The 26,430-nt window shown below is 52.8% G+C and overlaps 1 protein-coding gene and 1 long non-coding RNA gene across 3 annotated transcripts; one reads left to right on the plus strand and one right to left on the minus strand.

Annotated features, from left to right (window-relative positions):
• Window positions 1-139: 139 nt before the first annotated feature.
• Window positions 140-4,454, minus strand: LOC105076698 (uncharacterized). Its single transcript, XR_006728210.2, has 4 exons — window positions 4,317-4,454; window positions 1,911-2,040; window positions 1,166-1,242; window positions 140-274 (listed from the first exon to the last, which is right to left on the minus strand). It is a non-coding gene; the product is annotated as an uncharacterized LOC105076698 (long non-coding RNA).
• Window positions 4,455-4,527: 73 nt separating this feature from the next.
• On the plus strand, window positions 4,528-26,430 carry APBB1 (amyloid beta precursor protein binding family B member 1). Of its 2 annotated transcripts, none has more exons than XM_074372481.1 (14): window positions 4,528-4,673; window positions 11,836-12,567; window positions 18,007-18,182; window positions 18,281-18,337; window positions 18,421-18,506; window positions 18,621-18,684; window positions 19,109-19,258; window positions 19,608-19,735; window positions 20,144-20,258; window positions 20,405-20,489; window positions 20,746-20,829; window positions 25,365-25,480; window positions 25,608-25,784; window positions 25,869-26,430. In XM_074372481.1, exons 2-14 carry the CDS (start codon window positions 11,850-11,852, stop codon window positions 26,034-26,036), a joined length of 2,124 nt encoding a protein of 707 aa, XP_074228582.1. In that variant the 5' UTR covers window positions 4,528-4,673; window positions 11,836-11,849; the 3' UTR covers window positions 26,037-26,430. The 2 variants fall into 2 exon arrangements, with proteins under 2 accessions (XP_074228582.1, XP_074228581.1); XM_074372480.1 differs by lacking the exon at window positions 4,528-4,673 and adding an exon at window positions 4,711-5,064.

Here is a 26,430-nt window from a genome sequence, read left to right on the forward strand (position 1 = left end):
AAAGCAGGGTTACCAGAGACCAGGAAACTACCAGTAATCTTGGTTTAGAGGAGCAAAAGGGAGAAAAGGTATTGCCAAAGATCAAGGAGGTAGAACCTGCAAATCTGCACTGGCTGCTGACACAGCTGGAGTCTGTATTGCTGATGCTACTGGAAGGGTCTCCATTCGCTAGGTTGGAACCACTGCTGCTGATGTTGCCAGAGGCACTGCCAAAAGCAGAAGGACTTTTCCCTTCTTCCCACCTTCCTCAAGTGAGGGTTCTCATTGGCAGAACCTAATCGGAACGAGGCGACACAGAAATCTGTAAAATATGGTTTTCAGATTTCCAGCCTCGTTGGTACAGAGGAGATTATAGAAGACTGGATGTGGGGCTGAGTACCAACAGGCAATATCTGTCTCATGTATTCATCATAACTCTTGGTTGCAAACAAGAAAACCCACCTTAAAGTGGTGTAAGCAAAAAAAAAAAAAAAAAAATCAGCTCATATGACTTCAGGAAAAGGTAAATAGCTATTAAATTGATGTTATCAGGCATCTGTCCCTCTCCATCCCTTAGCTGTGCTTTCTTTGAGTTGGCTTCATTCTCAGGCAAGCTCATCCCACCTGATAGCAAGATAAGACCAGGCTTACATTCTACCAGCACCTCCTGCCCAACAGTTGCAGGAAAATTCTTGGATCTATTTTCACTGGCTCAAACACAGTCACGTGCCTATCTTTGAATTAATCACTTTGACCTGGGTTAGGAGCCCACCATTAAAGTGGGTTGTGGGGCTGGGATGATACCCATCTGAACCACATGGACTTAGACTGGGGAGGGCATGGGTCTTCACAGAAAACTGATGTGCTGTTACTAATTAGAGGGGGAAAGGATGCTGCACAGATAACAACAAAGGCAACAACAACATGTTCATGACAGGATATTTATCTTGCAAGGTTTTCCTTGTTCTCCAACCAACCCTCCTTCCCTTCCTCGGCCCAAGACTTTGAAAATAATGATATCACTAGGCATGAAATACCGAAACCTCTTGCTTGCTCCCACCTTATTAATTACCCGACCTACCCCCTATCCTTGCCCCTATCCCTTCAGCCTGTAAAGTTCAGGTGTCCAATTCTTCTACATGAGCCCATGATCCCACCTCCTCTCATCACCTCCAGGATCTCTCACCTTCTTTTTTACTTTGAAATTCATTTTCTCTACTGGTATCTTTTTGTAGTTCACACCCATGTTCAAGTATTCGCCATCTTTAAAAAAAAAAAGACAAAATCAGAATCTCTTTAACTTTATATCACTTTTCATCTACTGTCTATTCTTTCTTCCATATTCCTCAAAAGGGGACCCTGCACTTATTCTACTTCCTCATTTTCCTTTCCTCAATTCACTATGGCTTCTGCCTCCATTTCCTGCTGATATAGATCATATCATGGGGATCCATGACCTCTATGTTGCCAAACTCAAAGGATAACTTTTTGCCTTGACTTTGGAAGTCTTTGCTACATTTGAGGTTGCTGACCACATTTTCTTCCTTGAAAGTCTTTCCTCCCTTGGATTTCTTCCATGACATTACTCTCTCCTGATCTTCTTTTATTCTCTGTTTCTTCTTAGTTTTCCTCTTGGCCTTCTTTTCCTCTGCTGCCTTGCCAAATGCTGGCATTCCCAAAGTTCAGTCCTCTGTCCCTTTCTCTTCTCCTCCTATACGCTCCACCTGGGAATGTATTAGAATGGTCCTGTTGAAGATGGGTGTTGAGGACGTCCTTGCCAGGCCTAGCACCTGTCTTATGAATTCCACTGCATATAACATGTGGGAAGATTTTACTCCTTATGGATTTCCCAAGTGATAACAACCACCCTGAAGAAAAAAGGTTTATTGGATCAACTACAAGAAAAATGATAATATCAAAGCAATACTTACATGTAATGGTAGAAGAGACTGCCTATACTCCATAAGTGTCTTTGATGATGAAAGAGTTGAAAGCTCTGTTCTTCCCTTTGGGGGCCTTGGGTGCCAACTGCCTGGTAACACAAGTATTCACCAGTCTGACCTATCAAACCAAACAGCATAAAGCCAGTACTCCTGGTAAATTACTCTGCATGGATTTGCTTCTAATTCAAGGTTTTCCTGATAGGTCCAAGATAATAATTTTAAAAGAATGCTGCCTCAGAGGGACCTACATTGCTCAAAACCACACACAGCATCTGAGGTGGCTCATAGGCCACTGGCTGCTCCTAAGCCAAGAAGAGCACCAGAAGAGGGGTGAGATACAGAAGAGAAAGGATGGATAAAGGACACCAGTTGACTCCCCACTGATTAGGAGGCTTTGCAGACCTAGGATCAGAGATTCAGGAAGACTGTGTGTGGGCCAAACTGTACTGAGTGTGAACTGTAAATTTTCCTTTTTGCATCTTAGCTAATTAGACTCCTCTTCCCCACCCTCACCATCCTATCTGTGAGCTTCTGGTTACTTGGTGAGACTTCCCTGGATACTGCAGCCATCCTGCTCAGTGGGACTAGCAAGACAAGTATTCTGGTGGGCTGTTTGTAAATGGGTGATATTTCTGGATTTTTTTTCTTCATTTGCTCAAGCAGAAATCTGGAAGTCATCCATTCCTTCATACTACCATAGCCAATCAATCACTAATTTTTGTGAATTCTATCCCCTGAGTATATCTAAAACCTATGCAGTTTCCTCCATCTCTACTCCCACCACTATGATCATCTCCCACCTAGACTACATCAGTTGCTTTCTAACTGGTCCCCACACTGCCTAGTTTTGCTCTTCTCCTATCTATTCTCCAATGAGCAGCCAGAAGCGATCATCTAAAAGGCAGGGGTGAACATGCCTTTCCCCTGCCTCAAACCCTTTGATGACTTTCCATTGCCCTTAAAAGAGTCCAAAACACTAAGCTCAACATACAAAGCCCTCCTCGATTTGGTACCTGTCCACCTTTCCACCTCACCTGATGCCATTCTTCTCCACTGTTGCATCCATACTGGCCTCCTTGTACTGCTCCTTTGACTTGGAGTCATTTTTCTCTTCTCCTGGATCACCTCTATCTCCTTCACCCTTTCCCCTCATAGAAGTGCCACTTCCTTATGAGAAAGCCTTCCCAAACCTCCCGAGGACAAATTTAGTCCACTCACATAGCATCCTGTGATCATATCTCCTGCAAGATACTCATCACATTTCTAATCACATGCTTAATGTCTCTTTCCCTGTTAGTCAAGCTTCATGAGGGCAGGTACTGAATCTTGTTTCTTTACAAGTTCCTAGCACCAAGGACAGTGCCTCCCACACAACAATTACTTGTTGTGAGAGAATGACTGAATGAGTGAGGACACCTTTCTTCTGGGTAATTCTTACTCATCTTTCAAGGACCAAGACCACATTATATCCTCCAGGTTGGAGTTACCGTGAACTCTGATTCATCTTTGGATCCCCAGGGCCTAGCTTGGGACTTGGTACCTGGTTCTTATATCATAGAAGTTTGTCAAATCATAATAAATTCTTGGCCAGGAGTTGATAATTGTTTAAGCTGTGTGATGGGTATATGAGAGTTCACTATACTGTTCTGTCTCCTTCTGTATATATATAAATAAAATATATATATATTTTAAAATTTCTATAATAAAAAGTTAAAACATTTATATTCACTCAAGTCAAGTGAAAGTGTAGTCAAAGATGATCTTGAGGCAACTGGCCTAGGCAAGGCAGTAGTAGATGGTGGTGCCACTCACTGGGATGGATGAAGTAGCGCTGCATCCAGTCTGTGTGTGTGTGTGTGTGTGTGTGTGTGTGTCTGTGTGTCTGTGTGTCTGTGTGTGTCTGTGTGTGTCTGTGCGCGCGCGCGCGCGCGCACGTGTTGGGGAGGGTTCTTTTTCACCCTAGTGAAACTTCTTAGAATAAAGGCCAATAAAGAGGATGAGATAATGAATTTAGATTTGGACATTTTTAGTTTTAGGTACCTTGAGGGCCTCCGGAGCCAGCTGCTCAATAGTTAGTAGGTATAATATATTAAAACCTCTGTCTTAGAGGAATGAGCCAGGAGAAGGTTTCTGGATGGTAATATTCCCCTGCCACTGACTTGACCACTGGGAACTATCCCACTACCCAGGGTGTCTGGGTAACTTGGGGCCCCACCATTCCTTCTTTCACACTTTTCACCCACATTCTCCCCTTCTTCCTTCCCTCTTGTGAATTTCTACCAGGGAATGATTCATTGGTCACATCTGCAAGGCCCTGGGGTCACAGTTTCATGTTCAGCCGCAGGGGCAGGGTGTGAAGAAACATCTGAGTTCCAGTTCGATTTTACCACTTACCTGCGACTGCAGGCAAGTCGCTTTATCTTTCTGAATCTCAGCATCTGCCTCTGAAAACTGAGGCTAATCACGGTGGCGACTTCACAGGGCCGACGCGAAGATGGATGCATGTAAAGGGTTTTAACACAAAACCTGGCACGGTGTGAGCAGTCAATAAATACAAGCTATTATTATCACCAACGCTGCGTCCTCATCGCCTCTCCACCAGGACGTCAGGGAGTGTTGCCGCAAGAGCGGAGCAGGCTGCCTCCTCGGAGCCCCTCCCCGCGCAGCCACGGCCCGGCACCACCCGGCTGCAACCTCGTCCGTGCGTCGCCCCGCTGGGGTGCGTGGCCAGGGCCCTGCGGGGCGCGCAGGGTGAGTCTGGGGCCTCGTGGTGGAGGGCGGTGCCAGGCTGAGCGGGGGTCGGCAAAGGCGGGGGCAGCGCTCAGGGACCCCGGGACACGGGCGCAGGGATGGCGGCCGGCGAGGGGGTGTGGGCCGCGGGGCTCACCGAGGCCCGAGGGTCCCGTAGGGAGGAGCCCTCCGCTCGGCTGCAGCAAGTGGCGCCCCCGAGGGGCTCGCGCCCGGCCCAAGATGGCGCCCCTCCCCCACCCCCTGGTCCGCGCGCGCCTCCGCGGCTCCGGGCGCGGTCCCGCGGCCCGCGCGCTCCTGGGCGGGGGATGTTGTGATGGAGAAGCCACCGCGGAGCCCGAGCCCCGCAGCCTGAGCCACCTCCGCTACCTGGGCCTGGGGCCTCCCCTCACAGGTAGGAGCTGCCCCTGTCGGGGCCCAGCCCGGGCGGTCGGATCCGGACCCCCAGCGGCGGGCGGACTCTGCAGCAGCCCTGATCCCCCGGCCAGGCCCTATCCCTCGGGCGGCCCTCCCACCGCGTATTCTGACCGCCCTTCTGTCACCCCACCCCAGCCCACCCCACCCCTTGTAGACTCCACTTCGGTCCTCACACCGTCCCCTCCCCGACCTTTACCTCCTGCCCCTCCGGGATGAATAGGGAACGAAAATAGGGGATGGAAAGCAGGGGCTTTAGGAGGTGGGGGATGGGAGCTAGGGGATGGGGGAGGGGAGGCCAAGGCCTGGGAAGGGGACGTGGGGTGAGGTAGGCAGAGAGATCACACGGATTCCTGCAGGGCCCTAGGCCTGGAATCTGACAAGCCGCATTCTGTTGCCCTCCGCGACCGAGGGGTGTGCCCTGGGGCCGGCGGTGTCCCCAGCTCAGCCCGGAGGCCTAGCACTCGCAGGAGCGCTCATTTAGAGCCGTTTTCCCACCGCCGGTTCAGAAGGTATCCCCAACCTATTTTGAATCTGCCTGTGGATTTCTTGCTTTCCCAGCCCCTCCAGCAAAGTCCTAGCTCTCTCCACTCCTTAAAGCCTCGTCTACACTTGCTGTCTTTTATTTCCTCATTTCCTATTCATTCTTAAAACGACTTCACTCGATCTTCTGCCTCTGGCACCCACGAAACTGCTCAAGCCAAGGTCACCATAGACCAACTCCAATGGACACTTCCCTGTTAGCCCCTTTACATTTCCGTACTATCAGTGGTGTATGTCAACCCTCCTTGAAACGTTCTCCTGGCTTCTCTCCTGCAGCACTGTCTGCGCCTTCTCAGTCTGATTTGCGACCTCCTTCCCCACCCTTTAGATGGTGGGAGGCTCTTGATTCTTTCCTGGCTATCTTCCCTCATTCTGCACTTCCTCCTCATATTTTAATCACCCTCAAGTCTTCAGGTTTCACATATATATGGTTACCAGATTTAAATATCTCGCCCAGATCTCTTTCCTGAACTCCAGACTCAGTATCCACCTGGTCTCATGATAGCCCCTTGGAAGTCCAGCAGGACTTCAACGCTTCCAGACCCCAAGCTGTGTGACCCTCCCTATGCTCCCTCTCTGCCATTCTTCCAAACCTGTTCCTCCTTCAGCTCTCAGAAATGGCTACTGTTTAATCATTTACCAGAGCTGGAGTCCTGGACAGCATTCTAGATTAACTTCTCTCTTCCACCCTCCACATCTATATCACCAAGTTCTTTCGCACCCACTACCCAAGTATTTTTCAAATCCATTCATTTCACTCCATCCCACCGACTGCTGCCAAACATAATCTAGACCACACACCCCCTTTTTCCCTTGACTGCTCTGATAGCATACCCTCTTATCTACCCCCCATTAATACTTTAACATAGTATTTTCCTTAAAAAAAAGCACATCTATCTCATCATTTATTCATTCAACATATGCTTTGAGCACCTAATATATACCAGGTATTGTTAGGCACTGAAGATTTAATTATGAGCAAAAGAGACTTGGTCCTTGTCCCCTGGAGCTGACAGTCTACGGGGGAAATCAGATAAGAATAAAATTACAAATGTAGTAAGTACTACGAAGGGAAAGATGGATGGTGCTTTAAGAACACATAAGAGCACTAGCTAAACTGGTCTGGAGGTAGGGAGATAGGTCAAGGAAGGCTCCTCTGAGAACATGACATTTTGAACTAAGAGGTGAAGGATGAAGAGGAGTTAGGCTGAGAGGGTAGGGGAAAGAGGTTCTAGGCAGAAGGGGAGTCATGTGCAAAAACACCTTGTGGAAGGAGAGAGCATGATATCTTCGAATCAAAAGAAGGCCAGTGAGGCTGGATAGCAGAGTGTAAAGCTGGAGAGGAAGGTACAGGCCAGACTATTTAGGCCATGTTAAGAATTTTGATCTTAAGGTCCTTGTCCTTGGTGTGGACTGTTGACAGTAGTGGACATGGAGAGTAAATCAAATCCAGAATTGAATGTAGGGAGTGAGAGAAAAGATAGTTTCAGGAATGGTACCTCTACTTCTGGTTTACACACCAGGATGGGTGGTCATGTCACCCCATGAGCCAGGATCCTGAAAGGGGACCAGTTAGGCTGTGGGAGAGAGAACCATGAATGGGGATATTGGTTTGAGAGGCCTTTGTGACATCCAAGTGGAGATATTGAGTAGACAGTTGAATGTATATGTCTGGAGCTCAAATGAGGGGTCTGAAATGGAGGTGTACTTTTGGAAATCATCAGTGTATAGGTGGTAACTGAAGCCAGGGGCATGAGAAAGAGAAAAGGGTGTAAGAACAAACCGTGAGAAACTCCAACATGTAATGGCTGGCGGAGGAAAATGAGCCAGCAGAGGAGTGTAAGAAACCACCAGACAGTAACTAGAAAGTAGGAAGAAACCAGGAGATGTGGTGTGTGGAAGCCCATGAGAGGCCCATGGTGTCAGATGCTGCTGGGACTACAACCAAGATGAGGACTCCAAGGGTCTGTTGGATTAAATGACACAGAGGTCACGGTGACCTCGGTAGGAGCTATTACTGAGGTTTATTGGGCGTGGAAGCAGGAAAGAGTTGAGGAGTGAGAGCCAGGTGGGGAAATGGCAACAGTGAGTGAAGAAAACATTTCAAGGATTTTGCATGTTAGGGGAGCAAAGAGATCGAGCAGCAAGTGGCACTGGAGGAGAGTCTGGTCAAGAAAGAGTCTGTATTTAAGCTGGAGATAGTGGATCCCAGAGGAGAAATTGATTAGATAAAAGAGAAAATGGATAAACAGTGGCATAAAATTTCTGGAAGGAGGCATGAAAGGAAGGATTTAAATGACAGGTGAAGTAGTTGGTTTTAGGAAGACGTAGAGAAAAGGATAGATACCGAGTCAGTAAGTGTGTGTGTTTGAGAACTTTCCTGGGCTGATGGCTTCCATTCCCTCTGTGAATTAGGAGTGGGGCTCATCCTCTGGGAAGGAGGGGTGGTGAAGCTAGTGTTCCAAGGAGATTTGTGTTCTCGTCTCAGCTTGAAGGTCACATCCTCAGGCAGGTCTTCGCCGATGTCTTGGCTAAAGTAAGGCTTGGGCTCCTGTAGTGCCCTGTTCTTTCCCATCATAATACTCAATCATTTATTCAACAAATAGGAAGTGCTTAGAGTTACTAAAAGTGCTTAGAGTGCTAGATCCTTGCATTACACCGCATGGCAACAAGTTGTTCAATGACTATTTCCCCACTAGACTGTGAGCTCCGTGGGGAGGAGCCATTTCTTTATTATTCATCACTCTCCCCACCCCCCAGTGGGGGTGCCTGGCATATAGTAAGCAATCAGTTTAGAAGACCACTGACCCTGAGCAGGTCTCATCACCTGCCTCTGTGGTCTCATACCAGCCCCGTTAGGCTTAGTGGCCACTCTTTTAATTCCTCCCATGAGAGCCCCACCCAGTTCCCTGACTTAAGTCAGAATCCATGTGGCTCTTTCCATCCTTTGAGAGGCTCCAGGGCTGGGTAACCCCAGTGAGAGGGGAGAGGTTAGGTTGTGCCCCTTCTTGAAGATACTGGGAAGCTGGTCATACTTTGACCTCAAAAGGTGACCACTCTGGCTTGGGCTAGGTGCTCAGGCTTCAGTGCTCACTCCCGACAGAGCTTCTTTTTCCTCCCCTAGTGCTTTCTGCCTCGGTGACCAGATGGGCAGCTTCCTTTTCCTCCCCTAGTGCTTTCTGTCTCCTTGACCAGATGGGCAGGGGTGCCCTGAAGTCACCCTGGCTTTACTCTATCCCAGCCTCACAGTGCCTGTGCCCTTCCCAGACCACACGTCCAAGTGCAAAGGAGGTTGGTCCCAGCCTGAGCGCTGAGAAACCTGGCTCCATCCACTCCTGCTTCAGAGAAGGCCCATCATCCCTATGCTGCTCTGAGCATGGCAGAGTCACAGGAACTCATGGAGATGCCATGCAAAGGAACAGCTTTTGAGCCAGAATGTCGGTTTAAGCTAACCCCTTCCCTCCCTTTTTCCTAGATCTCAGCCCTCACCTGTGTAGGGCCACATCCTAGTCCCTTCTCAGGGACCCTCCCTGACACTCCCGTTGCCATCCCCAGCCCATGGGGCCACACACACCTGTCTCAGGGTCTCTTCCCAACTAGTTCCAAGCTTCCTAGTTCCTAGTTCCTCTCACCGCTCCCTCCTGACCAGGGGCCCACTCTGTGCAGATGCACAGTGCACTCTTTTTGGTAATGGGAGTGTGAAGTTGAATAAGACACGGTGTCAGATGTTCTGATAGAATCCCGTACTGGGTATCGTGAGACACAGAGGAGGGAATGGACACCTGAGGATGGAGAGAGGGGACTGAACAGGAAAGACTCACTGCTTAGGAGCTGTGACCGCTGAGCCAAGTTTTGAAACATGAGCAGAGGTTCTCACAAGGGGAGACAGAATTCCAAGCCTAGGGAGCAGTGTAAACAAAGAGCCAGGACTGTGTGTGTGTGACGTGCTCTAGAATCCCCATACTTCACATGGCTGGAGTGTAAGGTGTGAAGGAGGCAGGACAGGAGAGGAGGTCTGAGAGGTCATAGGGATTGGCTCAGTGAGGCTCTTGGTGATCTGCTGACAAGCACAGACGTTATCCTGAAGGCAGCGGTGAGCCATCTAATTTTTTGAGCTGGAGAGTGACACAATCCGGTTTCCATTTTTGGAAGATTGCTTTGGTTCTGGATAGAGGCAGAGCCGTTTATTTTTCTCACTTATACCAGTGGCCACGAGATTTCTCATTGCCCAGGTGGAGCTGTACCAAGCAGACCAGCAGTTACACGTGAGGCAGACACAGACAGGAACCTTCTTTCGTTTAGTTCACAGGTGAGGGCATAGCACTGTGCCAGGGTCTGAGGAGCTAGAAATGATGGAAAGGTGCGTGAAGGCTCCTGCCTCAGGACCACGTGCTGCACCCGAGAGATGGCAGAGCCTTGCCAGGCAGCCTGAACCCCTCACTGCAGCCTATGCTCAGTGCTGAGAGCTACACTGAGGAGGCAGGGAGAACTGGGGCAGGGGCGTCAGGGAGAGGAAGGACTCGGGGGGAACAGGGAGGTGGAGAACCCTCAGGTGAGAAACTGAGGGAGCTGTGCAGTGGGAGTCAGAGAGGAAGGTGTGTGTCAGGGGGCAGTTGGTGAGGGAGAGTTGTGTGGTGGGGGGAAGGTCAAGTGGGAAGGGAGAACTCTAAGGGAGGGTGTCAGGGAGGGGAGGGGAGTGTGAGAGGGGCTGCCTAAGAGGGCCAGGATGAGAGGGAATGGGGGAGTGGTTGATCAGGGAGAACCAACTGTGAGATGGGGGGCCGGGAGGCCCCAGGGACGAAGTACCTTATGGTGGGGGTCAGGGAAGGAGAGAAGCCCAGCAGAGGAAGGTCAGGGAGATGGGGACATGGAATGGCACCTTGAGGGTGGGATCATTAAGGAAATGGGATTGGAAGGCTAATAGGTGGAGAAGGTGATCCATGAAGGGCTTCTGAGGATGGAGGAGGGAGTCCAAGGGGACAGGAGCGGGGAGCTGTCACTGTGGAACAGGAGAGTCCCTCACCTGAAGGGCACGTGGTGTTTGGGTGGGTACTAGGAGCAATGATTGAGACACAATCACATGACCAAAGTTTTTCTGAAACTGATTGAGGAGTTGTTAAACAGGGCCTGGGGGAGGTAGGAGGGGAGATTAATACATTGATTCAACCAATATTTATTGAGGTCTTACTCTGTGTCAGCACTGGGCTAAGCTCTAGGCAAACTGTATTAAAAAAAAAAAGCCAAAGTCCTCACCACCATGGAACTGAAATTATGGTCACGAGGAGACAATCATTAAACAAACTAGATGATAAATTAGCATGTCAGGTGGTGTGAGGTGCTGGGGAGAGTTTGGGGATTGCTGAGAGGGGGCATGGTGGCCTGCAGTTTTAAAAAGAGTATTTAGGGAAGGCCTCGCTGATAAGGTGACATTTGGATAAAGACCTGAAGGGCTGGAGGGTCCCAATCAAAGGCTTCTGCGGTGGCCCAGGCATCTGGCATTATAGGGGCTGGCAGAGGAACGGGTACCCGAGGTGAGATGCTGTATAGAAACAGTCACCAAAATGCAGCTCCAGCTGGCCAAAGGAGCCATGAATTGGAGCTGAAGGTCCTTCTTTTGTGACCTGCCTTCCCAGGACCATGCCCTCAAGGGCTGGGTCTGTGGCTCATTCTCTCTTGTCCTACAGTCCCTAGTGCAGGGTGGGCTTGGGGGCTGATTGGTTCCTATGATGATAGGAACACAGCCTTGGGAGCTCACAGTGGTGGGGCTGTGGATAGTAGGGTAGCAGGAGGAAGGGGGCAGGCAGTGTTCAGCGTCCAGAACACATGAGCCGGTCCCACACCAGCTGTGGCCCTGGCACAGTAAGCCCCAGTCGGATGAGCTGGGGGTGGGGATGCACAGAGAGCCATTGTGTGGAGTCTCAGCCCTTGGGAGTGAGAGCAAAGCAGGGGCTGGCTGTGCTGTCCCAGGAAGCTCAGGGCTGGGGATTTGGGGATGGGGTGGGCTATGGGCCTGGGCCTGGCCAGTGGGGTGGTGGTGGAACGAATGGTGGTGGTGATGGTGGACGGAAGTCAAGCCCAGTTATTCTCCTGGGAAAATAGCTCAGCGGACAGCAGTGTGTGCTAGCCAGCTGAGTGTAGGGAGATAAGGAGATACAGGACACGGGCCTGGGGCAGAAGGCTCAACATGGTCTCCCCTCCCCACCTGCAGGATCTGCCAAGGCCATGTCTGTTCCATCACCCCTGAGCCAGTCGGCCATTAATGCCAACAGCCACGGAGGCCCCGCCCTGAGCCTGCCCCTGCCCTTGCACGCCGCCCACAACCAGCTGCTCAACGCCAAACTGCAGGCCACGGCCGTGGGACCCAAGGACCTGCGCAGCGCCATGGGGGAGGGTGGCGGGCCCGAGCCAGGCCCTGCCAACGCCAAGTGGCTAAAGGAGGGACAGAACCAGCTCCGGCGGGCTGCCACGGCTCACCGTGACCAGAACCGCAACGTGACCTTGACCCTGGCTGAGGAGGCCGGCCAGGAGCCTGAGACAGCACCCTTGGGCCCCAAAGGCCTGATGCACCTGTACTCTGAGCTGGAGCTCTCCGCTCACAACGCGGCCAACAGAGGGCTCCGAGGACCCGGCCTGATCATCAGTGCCCACGAGCAGGGCCCCGATGACGGAGAGGAGAAGGCGGCAGGGGAGGCCGAGGAGGAGGAGGATGATGAAGATGAGGAGGAGGAGGAGGACTTGTCTTCTCCCCCAGGGCTGCCGGAGCCCCTGGATAGTACGGAGGTGCCCCCGGGGCCCCGGGCCCTTGCAGACGGCCCCCGGGAGCACAGCAAGAGTGCCAGCCTCCTGTTTGGCATGCGGAACAGTGCGGCCAGTGACGAGGACTCCAGCTGGGCTACCTTATCCCAGGGCAGCCCCTCCTATGGCTCCCCGGAGGACGCAGGTACCTTGTGGAGACTGACTGGAGAATGTGGGAGGGCAGGAGGGCAGAGGGTAGGTCCCCGCATACAGAGGCCAGGGCCAGCCTGGGTGTGAGTCGCAGAGCCCGTGTCCCCAGTCCTCAGCTGGCCATGCCCAGGTTCTCCGAAGGAAACTGTCCCTACATTCAGAGTGCTTGAACAAGTTGACGGACCCACCCATCACACACCCCGTGATGGATTATGGACTCGGTCTGTTTGTGGGGCACTTACCAGGTGCGGGCCCTGTGCTCAGCCTTACTGTTATTTAGTCCTCACTATAACATTGTGAAGTAGATACCATTATTATGCCCATACTGCTGGTGACGAAAAAGAGCCTTAGAGAGGTTTAGCCCTTTCCCAAGGTCACAGGTAGCCTGAGATCACAGTGGTCCTGAGATCTACACCAGGTCCAAGTGTGGACCTGAGCTCTTGGCCCTGCCTTATGTTGTCACCAATGCATACAGCACGATGGGCCCAGGTGCACCAAGGACAGTTTGTAGCAGGCAACACCTCCCCACCGGGGTCTGTTTGGAAAGGCCAGGGGTGTTATGTGCAGAGCACTGTGCTGGGCATTGCAAGAATGCTGTTTTGTCAGGAATAGGATATTGGCTAAAAGTTAGGAAACAAAGGAAGAATAAACATGCTTCATTGGGCTGGGGGGATAGATATTAGGACTCTGAGGATTGATCATTAAATGTGTCCCGTTTAAATAAATTGGGTCTCTGCATTTGCTGGTGTCACTTAGAGATGCAGACAGAACTGAGGAGCAGAGGGCTGCAGCCGCAAGCCCGGAGCGGGTTGGAGTGCATGGAAGGACTCCTCTGGCACTAGGCAGCAGGCACCATCCCCACAGCCCAGGCTGGGGGACCTTTGAAGGGAGCATGCGGCTCAGATGAGCCAAGAGCAGCACGCCACCCTCTTTCAGAAGCTTACTATGGGCCTTTTCAGGCATATACAAAAATAATAGAATAAGGAGCCTGATTTACCCATGACCCAGTTTCAACAATTAGCAACACATGGCTAACCTTGCTACATCTATACCCCAAGCTACTCCTGGGCCCCACCCTAGGTTATTTTGAAGCAAATATGTAAATGTTCACTCATGCATTTCTTTCCTTTTTTTTTGGTGAAGTGCAATCAGTTACAATGTGTCAATTTCTGGTGTACAGCACAATGTCCCAGTCATGCGTATACATCATTCATGCATTTCCAAAAGATAAAACTCATCGAAAAAATCCACAATAGCGGTATCATGCCTACAAAAATTTAACAATAATTCCTTAATATCACAGTTTCCAGTCAATGTTTACATTTCCCAGTTGTCTAACAAGTGTCCTCTTGTCCCCTTTGATTTGATTCTTTGCATCAATATCCAAACAGGAGCAGACTTTTTGATGGTCGATACATCTCAGAGTTTCCTGTGATCTATACATGATCCCTCCCTCTATTTTTGCTCCCAGTTTTGTTGCTGTATTAATTGAGACCACTGCGCTGTTTGTCCTGGGCTTTCTGTGGGCTGATTTTGCAGACTCCTCCTGTGTGGTGTTGAACATGGTCCTCTCCCCCTGGATACCCCGTAAATTGGCAGTGAGCTCTAGAACCATGGTCAGGTTCAGATTTGAGGGTTTTGGGGCTTTGTTTTTGCAAGAATACTTCATAGGTGTTGAGTACTTTTGTCAAATTCACAGTCTGATTGACTCGCTTTTGAAGGATTTTAGTGGCCATTGATGGTCAGCGCCTGGATCCTCCTTAAAGGGAACAGCTACTACTCCACTCCAGCTGCTCATTTATAGGGTTGAGCAGGGAAAAGTGTAGTCTTGATGCAGCCAGTTCATGTAACTTTTCAAGGGAGACTGAAAACTAGATATTGATGTGAAACATCCTAATTTCTTAATGTTAACAACCAGTTCTGCTTTCTAAAAAATACCACATAGGCCACACAAAATCTATCTGAGGCTTGCATCAGTCTGCAAGTTGCTTGTTTGCTACCCCTGCCGTAGGGGGTGTGAGTCAGAGGCCAAATAACGGAGGACCTGGTTGCTCAGGGCCTCCTGCATGGTCACTTTGGTGGCCTGGTCTGTGAGCCTGCCGGGAGTGGGAGGACAGAACTGCTGAAGAGCTGGGAAAGGAATGCTGGGTGCGGGCAGCGGCCTCAGCAAGGGAGCTGGTGTGACGAGAGAACCTGAAGGATCCCGCTCCGCTGGAGGCTGTGGAAGTGGAGGGTGGTGGTGCAGGGCCAGCCTGTATCACTACTTACTCTTGTGACTGTGTTGTTATCACCAGGAAGGCCACAGAGGAGGTCTGGGCTCCTGCAGGAATGTAGTAGAATTGATTAAACATTATTTTCTCCTTCCTACTCTAGGATCTCCACAAAGTTGTTGATTGGATGCATGTATGTGAATGAATGAATGAATAAATGATGAGTGAATGAACTTTACTACTTGTGTTGGGTTCTTACTTGGTGCCAGGCCTTGTCCTAAATGTGAGAATGCGTACTGCAGGCGACAGATGTTCCTGCCCTCGTGACACTCAAAGTCTAGAGTGGAGACAGAAATGAACAGGCAGTCTGAGCACTGGGGTGGGGGAGGTGCAGGAGGGGCGCCCAACGCTGCCATGTACCCGGTGGGGGAGAGGGGAGTGGGTCAGTTTTGAGAAGCCACCTTTACACTGATGCCTGAGGGAGGAGTGGGTGAGGCCAGGTGGAGATCCAGGGGAGGGGGCTGGGCTCTGAGAGGATAAGGGGCATGTCCCAAGCAGGGAGAGAGAGACCAGGGGTTTGGGGGTGGTCAGAGGTAAGGCGGAGAGGCAGGCGATTAAGGCGCACATACCCTGCAGAGGAATTTGGGTTCTTCTGAGGGTGAAGAGAACAGAGTATTCAGCTGGAGAGAAGTTTAGCATTTTGGAACAATCATTTGGGCTGCAGTGTGCAGCCCAGGTTGGAGGAGACTAGACAGGAAGAGGGAGACCACTTGTGAGGCTGTTGCAGTGATCCAAGTGAAAATACCGGTAGTCTGGACTAGGGCAGTGACGTGGGGGTGGAGAAAAGGAGAGAGCATTACTAACTCCTGAGCGGGTGACTACATCTGGCTTAGCCAGGAAGGCATGTGTGGATGGATGAATGACTGAATGATACATGAACCTTTGAATGCGTGGGGGAGCACCTGAATGAACTGATGCAGGAGTTAAAGTGTACATTCCTGAATAAATGTGTGCTTGTGGAAGCAAAGGCCCCGGGTGGGGCTATACTCAGAGGGAGTCGTGCCAAGCTCCAGAAGGGCCTCCCAGATGGTCAGGGTAGGGGCGGGGAGAGCGGCCCCTCCAGGACAGATCGGAAGGATGAAGCTCTTTGAAGCAGGAAGGTGCAGGCTGACGGGGATGGCAGATGGATTGGTGTGTGTGACTCAGTCAGAAGATGGCGAACTAGTCCCCAGATTCAAGGGGTGTATGACCCTTCAGGAAGAAGGGTATGGCTCTGGGGAGCACGGCTGTCCTGGGTGTGGTGCTCTTGGAAGGTTTGGCCTGAGGGCGATGGAGGGTCTCTGGGGAAGAGGAGGCATTCTAATTTCCTAGGGCCTGAGGTGAGGGGAGGGTGGGGGGAAAAGAAGCAGCAGTGGGTACCTAGAAGGCTGGATGGGCAAGAAGAGCGCCTCCTGTGTGGGCCCACCTGACCTGGAAGCGGAGGGTGGTGAGGCACCTTGCCCCAGTGACTCTCCCATCAGGTATGCAGCCACCCGGGTGTAACCACGCCCATTCCCTGCCCTCCTGCCTGGTTGCCCAGCAGCCTGGGTCTGGGGACTGCCTGTCCCTCAGCGCTGCCTCTTGGACCAGTCAGGGTTCCTGGTTTCCCTGGTAACGGGAAGCACGTCAGCAGTCTGGGCGCTCCCAGCCGGTCCTGGTGCTGCGGTTGCCGAGGAGACGCTGCAGCCTGGCTGGGCCCTGGCAGGTGAGGGGGGTTGGTGCTGGGAAGCCCCAAGCCCAGCCTCAAGCTTGCTGGGGCCCAGCCCCTGAGGCCCACTCTTGGGCTTGAACTGCTGGGCAGGTTCTGGGTGAAGGCAGGGATCCCTGGAAGCCTTGAAGCCACACCCTGTTTGTGCTGAGAGCTCTAGGCTTTGCAGGGCCCCAGGTGGCTGGGGTATTCCCGAGGGGGTGAGCCTCCTGGTGTCCCTAAGACTTTGTGTGACTGTAACACTGAGGTGACCGCTGTGAGGTGGAATGGAGATTCAGGATTGGGGGAGGGGAGTCAGGATCAGAAAGAAGAGGTGTGAACAGGGACGGCTAGGGTCTCACGAACCCACTCCCCATCCCCTTCCCTGGTGGTCCTGCCCCTCCCTAGTGAGCTCCAGGCGGGGGAGGATCTTGCCTGGCAGGCACTCTGCCCTGGTGAGAAGGGGGCGGGATGAGCTTTTCTCTGCAGCCCAGCACCAGGCTGTGAGCCCAGCTGGCTGGGCTGGAGGGGCTGTGAGGAGGGAGGGTGGAGGCAGGAGGGGCTGGAAGCCAGCGCCATGTTCTCCCAGGACATTTTCCTGGCCATCATCCTGCAGGACAGCAGCCCAGGTGAGAGGCAGCACGGGGCTGGACATGATGTGGGGTGGGGCTGGCAGGGAGAGCAGCATCGGAGGAGGCAAGAGCCAGGCTGCAGGACTGGAGCGGTGTGGCTCTGCCGGGGAGGAGGGGCTATGTCACAGGTGCAGGGTGTGTGTGCATGTGCACGAAACGTTTGCCTGCATCTGTGTGTGGCAGGGGTCAGGGTGTGAGTGTCTGAATGTGTATTCACTGTCTGTGGTACCCACACGTGTTGGTGGTCGTTGTGGGTGTGGTCTCTGCACACACGTATGGCAGGGGCTGGAATAGAGAGCTGTGTGTGCACACCTCTGTATGTGGTGTTTGCATTCGTGGATGGCTGGAGATGGTGTGTGTGTTTGCCCCTGCACATGCGAATGCACCTGTATATGAAACCTGCTGTCTGTGCAGCTATTTCCTGTTTGTGCACATCCTTGTGTTTGTGGTGGTTGCACAGGTGTGTAGTAGGGCTTGTATGTGTTGTATGTTTTGTATGTCTGTGTGCATGTATGTGTGTGCAGGAGCTGGTAAATGTGTGCACCTGAGATACAGATATGTGTGACAGGAGGTCATTTGGGGTCACTCAACCTCCCTCCCTTCTCTCTGCCTTCCTCTTTCCCTCTGTGTGGCCACATTAGCCAGGAGCAGAGCCCAGGAGGAGACCTGAGTCATGTTCTCTGCTGGTGCCCCCTGCCATGCTGTGACTCCAGATTTCAGGCTCTAGGGGGAAGCAGGAACCTTGTGCTGGAGCCCTTTCCCCACCCCTTCTCCACCATGGGGTCTCGGGAGGGGGTGGGCATAGCACCCATTCACTATCTGCTTTTCGTGGGGGCAGACATTCACCAAGCCTCCCCCCCTGGCAGATTCCTTTTGGAACCCCAACGCTTTCGAGACGGATTCCGACCTGCCGGCCGGATGGATGAGGGTCCAGGACACCTCAGGGACCTACTACTGGCACATCCCAACGGGAACCACCCAGTGGGAGCCCCCGGGCCGGGCCTCCCCGTCACAGGGGAGCAGCCCCCGAGAGGAGTCCCAGGTGAGGCTCACAGGCCTGATGACTTTGACCAGGGGTGAGGGTGGTGCTGCTGGAGCAAGATGAGCCACCCATTCCTTGCTCCCGTCCCCCCCTCCTAGCTCACCTGGACGGGCTTCACCCATGGAGAAGGCTTCGAGGATGGAGAATTTTGGAAGGTGAGAGGGGGGCCCTCCTTCACAATGGGGGAGCTGGAGAAGGGGCATCGTTTGGGTCCTGATTCCTCTCTCCTCTCCCCAAGGATGAACCTAATGAGGAAGCCCCGATGGATTTAGGACTGAAGGACCCTGAGGAGGGGACATTGCCCTTCCCGGCTCAGAGCCACAGGTGAGAGGGAAGGCATGACACAATGGGCTAGCCGTGGGATGGATCTACCTGGAAGGGGCCTTGGGACAGCTCCCTGTTTGGAGGCCTGTACCAAGTGTTACCATCTGCCTCCAGCCCAGAGCCATTGCCCCAGGAGGAGGAGAAGCTGTCCCCACGGAATGCCAACCCAGGGGTCAAGGTTTGTTCAAGACCAATGCCCATTCCCCCGGGCCCATGTGCAGGAGAGCCCCTCGGGTCATGTTCTGGGGGCCTTTCTGGTCTCAGTCCAGCCCCCAGGTCTGAAGCTCTTCCAGTCTCAGCACAGACCCCTGTGTCTGAGTGGGAGGCTCCTCAGTTTTTAACTCAACCAGCCCAGTGGCCTGGCAGGGGCCATTCCAGACTTGACTCAGATGCTTCCTTGACTAGCAAGGGTCTCCTCCGAGACCATCACCCCTCCTGCCAACTATATCCTGTTTATAGAGCCTAGTGTTAAACCCTCCTACCCACCATGTTCTGAGTCAGGAACTCCTCTGGTCTCAGTAAAGTTCCCTTGTCCTGGGCTGGGGGCTCTTCCGGTTTTAGCTCAGACCCTCTACCCCCACACCCTCTTTTGTGTCTGGCAGTGCTTCGCCGTGCGCTCCCTAGGCTGGGTGGAGATGACCGAGGAGGAGCTGGCCCCTGGCCGCAGCAGCGTGGCTGTCAACAACTGCATCCGTCAGCTCTCCTACCACAAAAACAACCTGCACGACCCCATGTCTGGGGGCTGGGGGGAGGTGAGGGCCTGAGCTGACAGGGTGGTGGGCAGCAGAGAAGTGAAGGGGAGGTAAGGGCTGGGACAGCGAGCTGCCCATGGGAGGGCTGGGGCAGGGAGTATGGACCCAGCGAGTGACAGCCTATGAGATGGACTTGTGACTCCAGGTTGGGCCCTCAGGAGATGGTTGTCTCATGGCGATGGGGATGATAAAAGGAGTCACGTCAGAGGTGACAGGTGTGACCCCTACCAGACTGACACCAAAGCAAGGGCCCCCAAGCTGCGGCTCACCTCCCTCGAGCTGGAGGTGGTGAAGATCAGCCACCTTCCCAGCTGCGGCACCGCTGAGCGCCTGCTTCCTGGGCCTGCAGGGGAAGGATCTGCTGCTACAGCTGGAGGACGAGACGCTAAAGCTGGTGGAGCCACACAGTCAGGCGCTGCTGCACGCCCAGCCCATCGTCAGCATTCGCGTGTGGGGCGTCGGGCGGGACAGTGGAAGGTGGGAGCAGGGCCAGGGATCCTCGGGTGGGGGCTCATGCTGCAGTCAGAACGGGGCCCCCCTCCCTAACTCTGTTCTTTGCCTCTCTTGTGCTGCGGGACCCAGAGAGAGGTACTATGCCTAATTTACCTTGACCGTTCCTCACCCCACACTTGGACCAGATGCTAAGAAGCACCCGACTTGCCCTCTTCTGCCCTGCCCCTCGTGCCCGCTGTGCTCGCCCATCCTCCCCTACCTCGGCATGCTTGCCTGTCTACCCTCCAGCCAGAAGGCAGCACCCACAAGGCACCATCCTGAGGGCAGAAGCCCTGGAGGAGCTGCAGTGGACAGGGAGGGTACGGGTGGGGTGGGGATGAGGCACAGCACTGGGTGGCACTGGGAGACACTGAGGTGCCCCTCCCCCAACAGGGACTTTGCCTACGTAGCTCGCGATAAGCTGACCCAGATGCTCAAGTGCCACGTGTTTCGCTGTGAGGCACCCGCCAAGAACATCGCCACCAGCCTGCATGAGATCTGCTCTAAGGCACGGCCCCTCTGCACCCTGGACTAGCTGCCACCTTTGCTCTACAAGGATGTGGGCGGGGTCACAGAGTTGGGGTGGGCGTCTCCAGCTTGATGAAGCCCTAAAGGACCTCCCTTGCTCTTCCCCTCCACCCCTCCCTTCCTCAGATCATGGCCGAACGGCGCAATGCCCGCTGCTTGGTAAATGGACTCTCCCTGGACCACTCTAAACTTGTGGACGTCCCTTTCCAAGGTCAGTGTCACAACCCTGCCAGGTCCAGCTCACCTTTATTGGCAAAGGTAGGGTGAACCAAGAAGCGTCACAAGCTACTGGGCAGAATGGTAGAAAAACGGAGACTTAATCCTTTGGATCAAGAGTGTAGGGACTTTGGTTAAAGAGAGGCAGGTGGAGGGGGAGGGTGGGTGACTGTCCAGCTTATGCCCTGGTTCTGGGGACTGGGAGTCAGCAAGACCTGCCATGTGACTGATCCTCCTCTTCTCTCCTGCAGTGGAATTCCCAGCTCCCAAGAATGAGTTGGTACAAAAATTCCAAGTCTACTACCTGGGGAATGTGCCTGTTGCTAAACCTGTTGGTATGTGTGTCCTTTTTCACCCAGGGATCACTACCTTGATCCTAGAGCTCTGCCCCCACCCTCTTTCTCCCAGTGCCTCTTCTACCAGACCTTCCTCATGCTTGGTGTCACCCTGTTCTTCAAAATGCATCCCGCTTCCTGTACCTCTGTCCCAGCTGCACTCTGTGTCCTGCCTTCATTGAATGTGAACCAGGCACACAGGGAGACCTACTCTTGAATCCCCTTGAAAAGCTTTGGTTGGGTTGGGAGGCGGGTCTTGGATGGCTGGAAACACCGGAGCAGCCAGGAGCTGGGCTTGATACTACGGCACCTACTGTGGGCTGCGGGCATCTAGACAGGAAGCAGGGAATATGTTTGTTATGTGCTTTATTGTTTATAAACTACTCCCTTAAATGTCATTTAGCTTATGAGGTTGGGATTATGATAATACCCACTTTACAGATAAGGAAGCCAAGGGTAGAGACTATTAGATTCTCTCGTATTTCCAGTGCTTTCACACTGCCGGTTATTTACTTGTTCATTCACTTAGCAAATACCTATGCAGCCTACCACGTGCCAGGTCCTGGGAGAGCAATAGCCAGTCCTTCTTTCCTGGAGGTTACAGGCGATTACAGTAGAAAAAAGGAACTACATTATTGCAAAAATAAATGTATAATTACAAATTGAGTCATTCATTGAAAGAAAGTAGCAAGGAGCTAGGAAACCATGTAACAGAGGGGCCTCACTTAGTCTAGGGAGTCAGAAAGGACTGGAGAAAGTGATATATGAACTGAGATTAAAAAATGGATAGGATCTAATGTGGTCAAGTGGGATGGAGATGGGAGTAGTCAGGAGAGGTCATTCTGGGCAGAGTGAACAGTGTGTGCCACAGGGAAAGGCACTTTGGCACTTCAAAGGCATTGTGAGAGGGCCAGCAGCATGAGGTGAGGCTGGGAGCTGGGCAGCGGTCAGACCCTGTGAGACCTCATAAGCCATGTAAACCATTTGTTCTTCATCATAAGAGCAGTAAGGAGCTATGAGAGGGTTTTGGAGAGCACACTTGGTGTAACCCTTTGAATTTTGTAATGCTCACCTTGGCTATACCACGGAGAGAGATGATCGGCAGGTGGAGGTGGATTTGGGGAACTCAGGCGGATCTTGCAGGAGTTGTGGCCAGTGATGAGAGTATCTTGGACTTTGCTGGGGCTGAGGAGGAGTGTGTGGATTTAAGAGATATTTAGACAGTTAAAGTCAACAGGCCTTGTGATTGGTTGGATATAGGGTGAGGGACAGAGGCCTCTAGGCTGACTCCTAGCTTCCTGACTTTCGGAACTAACTGGAGAGTGCCATTCTCTAAAGGTAGCAGACACTGGAAGAAGCCCATTTTGGTATGGAGATTTGAGTTTGATTTCAGCCATCCCGAGTTTAATGTGCCTTGGGAAAGCTGAATGGCAAACTCGGGTTGGCAGCTGGATTGAGAGAGGAGAGGTCTGGGCTGGAGATACGAAGGTGGGCATCACTGGGTTAGAGAGGTAATCAAAGCCATGCGTGTGGAGAAGACTGACCCTGGCAGGTGGGCAGCTGCTGCGAGAAGGGAATGAGGCTAGGCCTGGCCGTGAGCCCCTCCAACATCTAATGGACAGTGGAGGAGGATGAAACTGCCCAGGGGAGTGAGAGGGAGACAGGGCAGAGGGAAAAAGGAGACTGCTTCAACAAATGGTTGGGTGTCATGTCAAAAGACACTTGGGAAGAACTTGATAGTGGTTGGTGAATCGATAAACACAGAAATGAAAGAATGAATGACACTTGCCTCAGAGGGCATAGCTGGGAGATGGTAGACCCAGGACTCAGAGCCTGGTCATCTTCAGTTCTCTGCTGTCCTCTCAAACCGTGCTGACTAATGATCAGCATCTTACATTCAGTGACGAAAACCTTAGATAGGGTGGAGATTGAGCTGGGATTTGAAGGAAGGCCTGGATCTGCAGAGGAGTGGCACTGCCACAGACATGGAGCTGGAGGTGGTGAGAAGATCCTGCTCTGGGGTCAGGAAGGGGGCGTGGCTGAGCCCTCCACCTTTGCCTGAGTTTCCTCCTCCCTCACCCCCAACTTTGAAACCCTGTGGCCTCTTCCAGTTATTATGCTTACTCCCCTGTCCACCTGCCACCCACGTAAGCTCTCACTGCACGACAGCAGCCCCCTGCAGCCCTGGACGGCCCCTCTGCTGCTCACCGGCTCGATGAGTCGGCTCTGCTGAAGCCAGGGCTTTCGCCCACTCGTCCCTAAGCTCATTTTATGCTTTATTTATGCTCCCCTTTTAACCTCCATGAATTTAACATTGGCCCCTCCTGAAGCGGGAAGATTCACTCGTTAATTCAACAAATGACTAAGGGCCTGATCTAAGCCAGGCTCTACTCTAGGTTCTCGGTATATGTTAATGAACAAAACTGACCAAGATTCCTGCCTTCAAGTACCTGACATTCTATTCGGATAGGCAGGCAATGAAATTGGTACATTATGTAGAATGTTGGAAGGCTACAGTTGAGATGAAAAAAAAATGCACAGCAGGATAAGGGAGATTGGGAGTTCGGGGCTGGGGTCAGGGTGCAGATTTCAGTCCTGAACTGTTTCCAGTTATGACAGACTTTTCCCAGGCCACGTAGTTCCACTGCTTTCCCCGCCTCCACATTGGTCCTCCCTACTCTGGGGCCGGGTGCCACCCCCACAGCTCCATCTGCTTATTAAGCACTTTGACCTTGATGTCTGATTCACACTCATGATCCTTGAGCTTTTCCATTGACTGGCATCAGTGTCATTAACATCTGAGCCCTCTGCATTCTGCCCTGGCCCGCCCACTCCTGCCTGTGTCATCACCCTCCATGGTTCCTGGGTGGCTTGGTTGTACCAGTTTGGGTACATTTGCCCGTGTCGCCTTGAGGATGGCTTACTCATGCATCTGGAATTCCTTCAGTAGATAAGCCTTGTTCTAGGACTGGGGACACAGACATGAATTAAACTTGAGATGGCCATAGCCCAGTGTGGAGAAAAGGGTTCCCAGCAGTTACGGGTTGTGCTAACACTTGTCCTAGCAATGCCCCTTCTCTGCCCTGCAGTAGGGAAGGCCTCCCAGGAGGGGCCTGGGTGAACCCTGAAGCGTGAAAATTGGGAGTTTCTCAGTCAAGGGAGAAGGACCCTCTAGACAGAGGCTTTTCCCTCACTTACAGTCTGTCCCTTGAGGGCATCCTCTTCTCTTACTTTGTATTCTCCATTGGTCTACCTGGGCATCTGCCAAGATTAGATGTTAATAAATGCTACATAAATTATTCAAAGTTCAGGGAGCAGTAAAATGTGAAGCTTGACAGGTCAGATGAGGCCAATTTTTGGAGGACTTGCATGCTTAGGAGAGGAGTTTGGCTTTGATCCAACCAGAGGTAAGATGAGCAAGGCCAAGATAAGGGAGGACCTTTGAGTAAGACATTTGTCCTCTGCCCATAAAGGGTCCACCTGGTCTACTCCTAGCGGTAGCTCAGAGGCACTGAAAGGGGCAAGAGGGCCCGCGAGCTGACCACGGTGGTGTGTGCTTCTGCGCTGGCATCGTTCATTCTAACCTCTTCACTGTGATGGTGCACAGGTGACAGAGCCAGATCACGAGCAGTGTGGATACCAGGACACGTGCCCCACCGTGCCGTGTTCTCCTGCCTTGGTTCTCTGCTGAGTACAAGCAGGAGTGGGATGCATGGGTGGAAATGTGTAACAGCAGTTTAAGGTTGAGAAGACATTGTTACAATGGCAAGTTGATTGATCTAAAAGCCTGGAAACTTGGGCTCCTTGGCCTTGGAGCACATCACAGAAATTACTGAGCGCAGTGAAGATTCTGACAGCCCTTCTGGGTCTAAAACTAAGAATATAGAGAAGGGGGAAGAGAAAGGCCTGGCTAAGAACCTAGGATCTGGAATCAGACTGCCTGCCTTCAGATCCCCATTCCTCAGTGTGACCTAAGGTTTATTACCTGATTTCTAAAAGCTTCAGTTTCCTTATCTGTGAAATGGTGATAAAGGAATCTGTTGTGAGATAGTAAATGGCAGAGTGCACTGTAATGATCAAGAAAGTAAACATTCCTCAAATGGATGTCTTAAAACAAACAAACAAAAAACCAAAGGTTGGAGAGGACTGGCCTGTAGGGGCTGACCTGGGAGGCACTGTGGTGTGAAGCCCTGGAAGGTCTGAATGTGGATGAACACTGAAAGCAAGATACAGAGAGGGCAGAGCTTGGGGAGGGTCAGTCTGCTTCGGAGGCTGGAGGAAGAGGCAGTCAGCGAGGAAAACCAAGCTTGGGATTCATGCTGGAAGAGGCCAGAGAAGTGCCAAGTCCCCGAAGCCAAGGAGGAGAGCACCAAGGAAGGGGTACGTGCGCCGTGTTGTCAGGAGGTGTAGGCTAGTGAAGCCGGGGTGGAGCCGAGGCCCTGAGCTTGATGGGGCAGAGCTGGAAAGTCTAGGGTAGAGCTGGGGTGTCTTTTCCCCACCCCCAGCAGTGCCATGCTCATGTCCTTGTCTTTCAGGGGTAGATGTGATTAATGGGGCCCTGGAATCAGTCTTGTCCTCCAGTAGCCGTGAGCAGTGGACCCCAAGTCATGTCAGTGTGGCCCCTGCCACCCTCACCATCTTGCACCAGCAGGTAAAGACCTGCCGCGCCTTGCCGTGGAGGGGAGCCCAGGGGCGAGGGGAAGGGCTGCCTGTAAGATGGAGGTGCCCAGTGGAAGAGGGTCGGGCTGTTCCTTTCCAACTGGCTCCCCTCCCTGCAGACAGAGGCAGTGCTGGGGGAGTGCCGGGTGCGCTTCCTGTCCTTCCTGGCCGTGGGCAGAGATGTCCACACGTTTGCATTCATCATGGCTGCCGGCCCAGCCTCCTTCTGCTGCCACATGTTCTGGTGCGAGCCCAATGCTGCCAGCCTCTCAGAGGCCGTGCAGGCTGCATGCATGGTAAGTGGGCAGGGTGGTGGAGCGGTGGCACCCAGCCCACAGTGGGCAGGCTGGGTCGTGACTGCCCCTCCTGTCTCTCTGCAGCTCCGCTACCAGAAGTGTCTGGATGCCCGTTCCCAGGCCTCCACCTCCTGCCTCCCAGCGCCTCCGGCTGAGTCCGTTGCCCGGCGTGTAGGGTGGACTGTCCGCAGGGGCGTTCAGTCACTGTGGGGCTCCCTCAAACCCAAACGGCTGGGTGCCCACAGCCCCTGAAGCCCTGTCTTCCCTCCACCTGCTTGCATTGGGCCCCAGGGAACTCAAGGGTTCGGGGCAGGGAGGGGCCCTACAGGCTATTCTTAGACCTCAGAGCTGCCCCTCCCCATGAGCTAGGGTTCCCTGCCTAGGGGCTGGGGAGGGAAATCTAATCCTGCAAGGAAGTGACAATACTGGTGGATTGATGAGAAAGGAGCAGGAAGCAAGGCCAGCCCCAGGGTCCCTATCCCCACGTTTCAGGTGGAGCAGGAGGAAGCGGTCTAGGCCAGGCCCCATCTTTGTAGGGTCCTGCAGGGGCAGGAGGGGACTGGTCAGGCATGGGTCCCCTGCCCCCTGCTCCGTGGGCACCTCTGCTGTACTGATATCACTAATAAAGTCTGTCTGCCCTGCTGAA

This window comes from Camelus bactrianus, chromosome 10 (genome assembly GCF_048773025.1).
Source record: "Camelus bactrianus isolate YW-2024 breed Bactrian camel chromosome 10, ASM4877302v1, whole genome shotgun sequence".
Classification (NCBI taxonomy): Eukaryota; Metazoa; Chordata; class Mammalia; order Artiodactyla; family Camelidae; genus Camelus; species Camelus bactrianus.

Coding starts and splice junctions, on each gene's coding strand:
- APBB1 (XM_074372480.1), top strand. CDS start 4,893: ATGGCGCCCCTCCCCCACCCCCTGGTCCGCGCGCGCCTCCGCGGCTCC. Junction 18,507..18,620: donor TTCCCGGCTCAGAGCCACAG/GTGAGAGGGAAG, acceptor ATCTGCCTCCAG/CCCAGAGCCATTGCCCCAGG. Junction 19,259..19,607: donor TGTCTGGGGGCTGGGGGGAG/GTGAGGGCCTGA, acceptor CTGGGCCTGCAG/GGGAAGGATCTGCTGCTACA.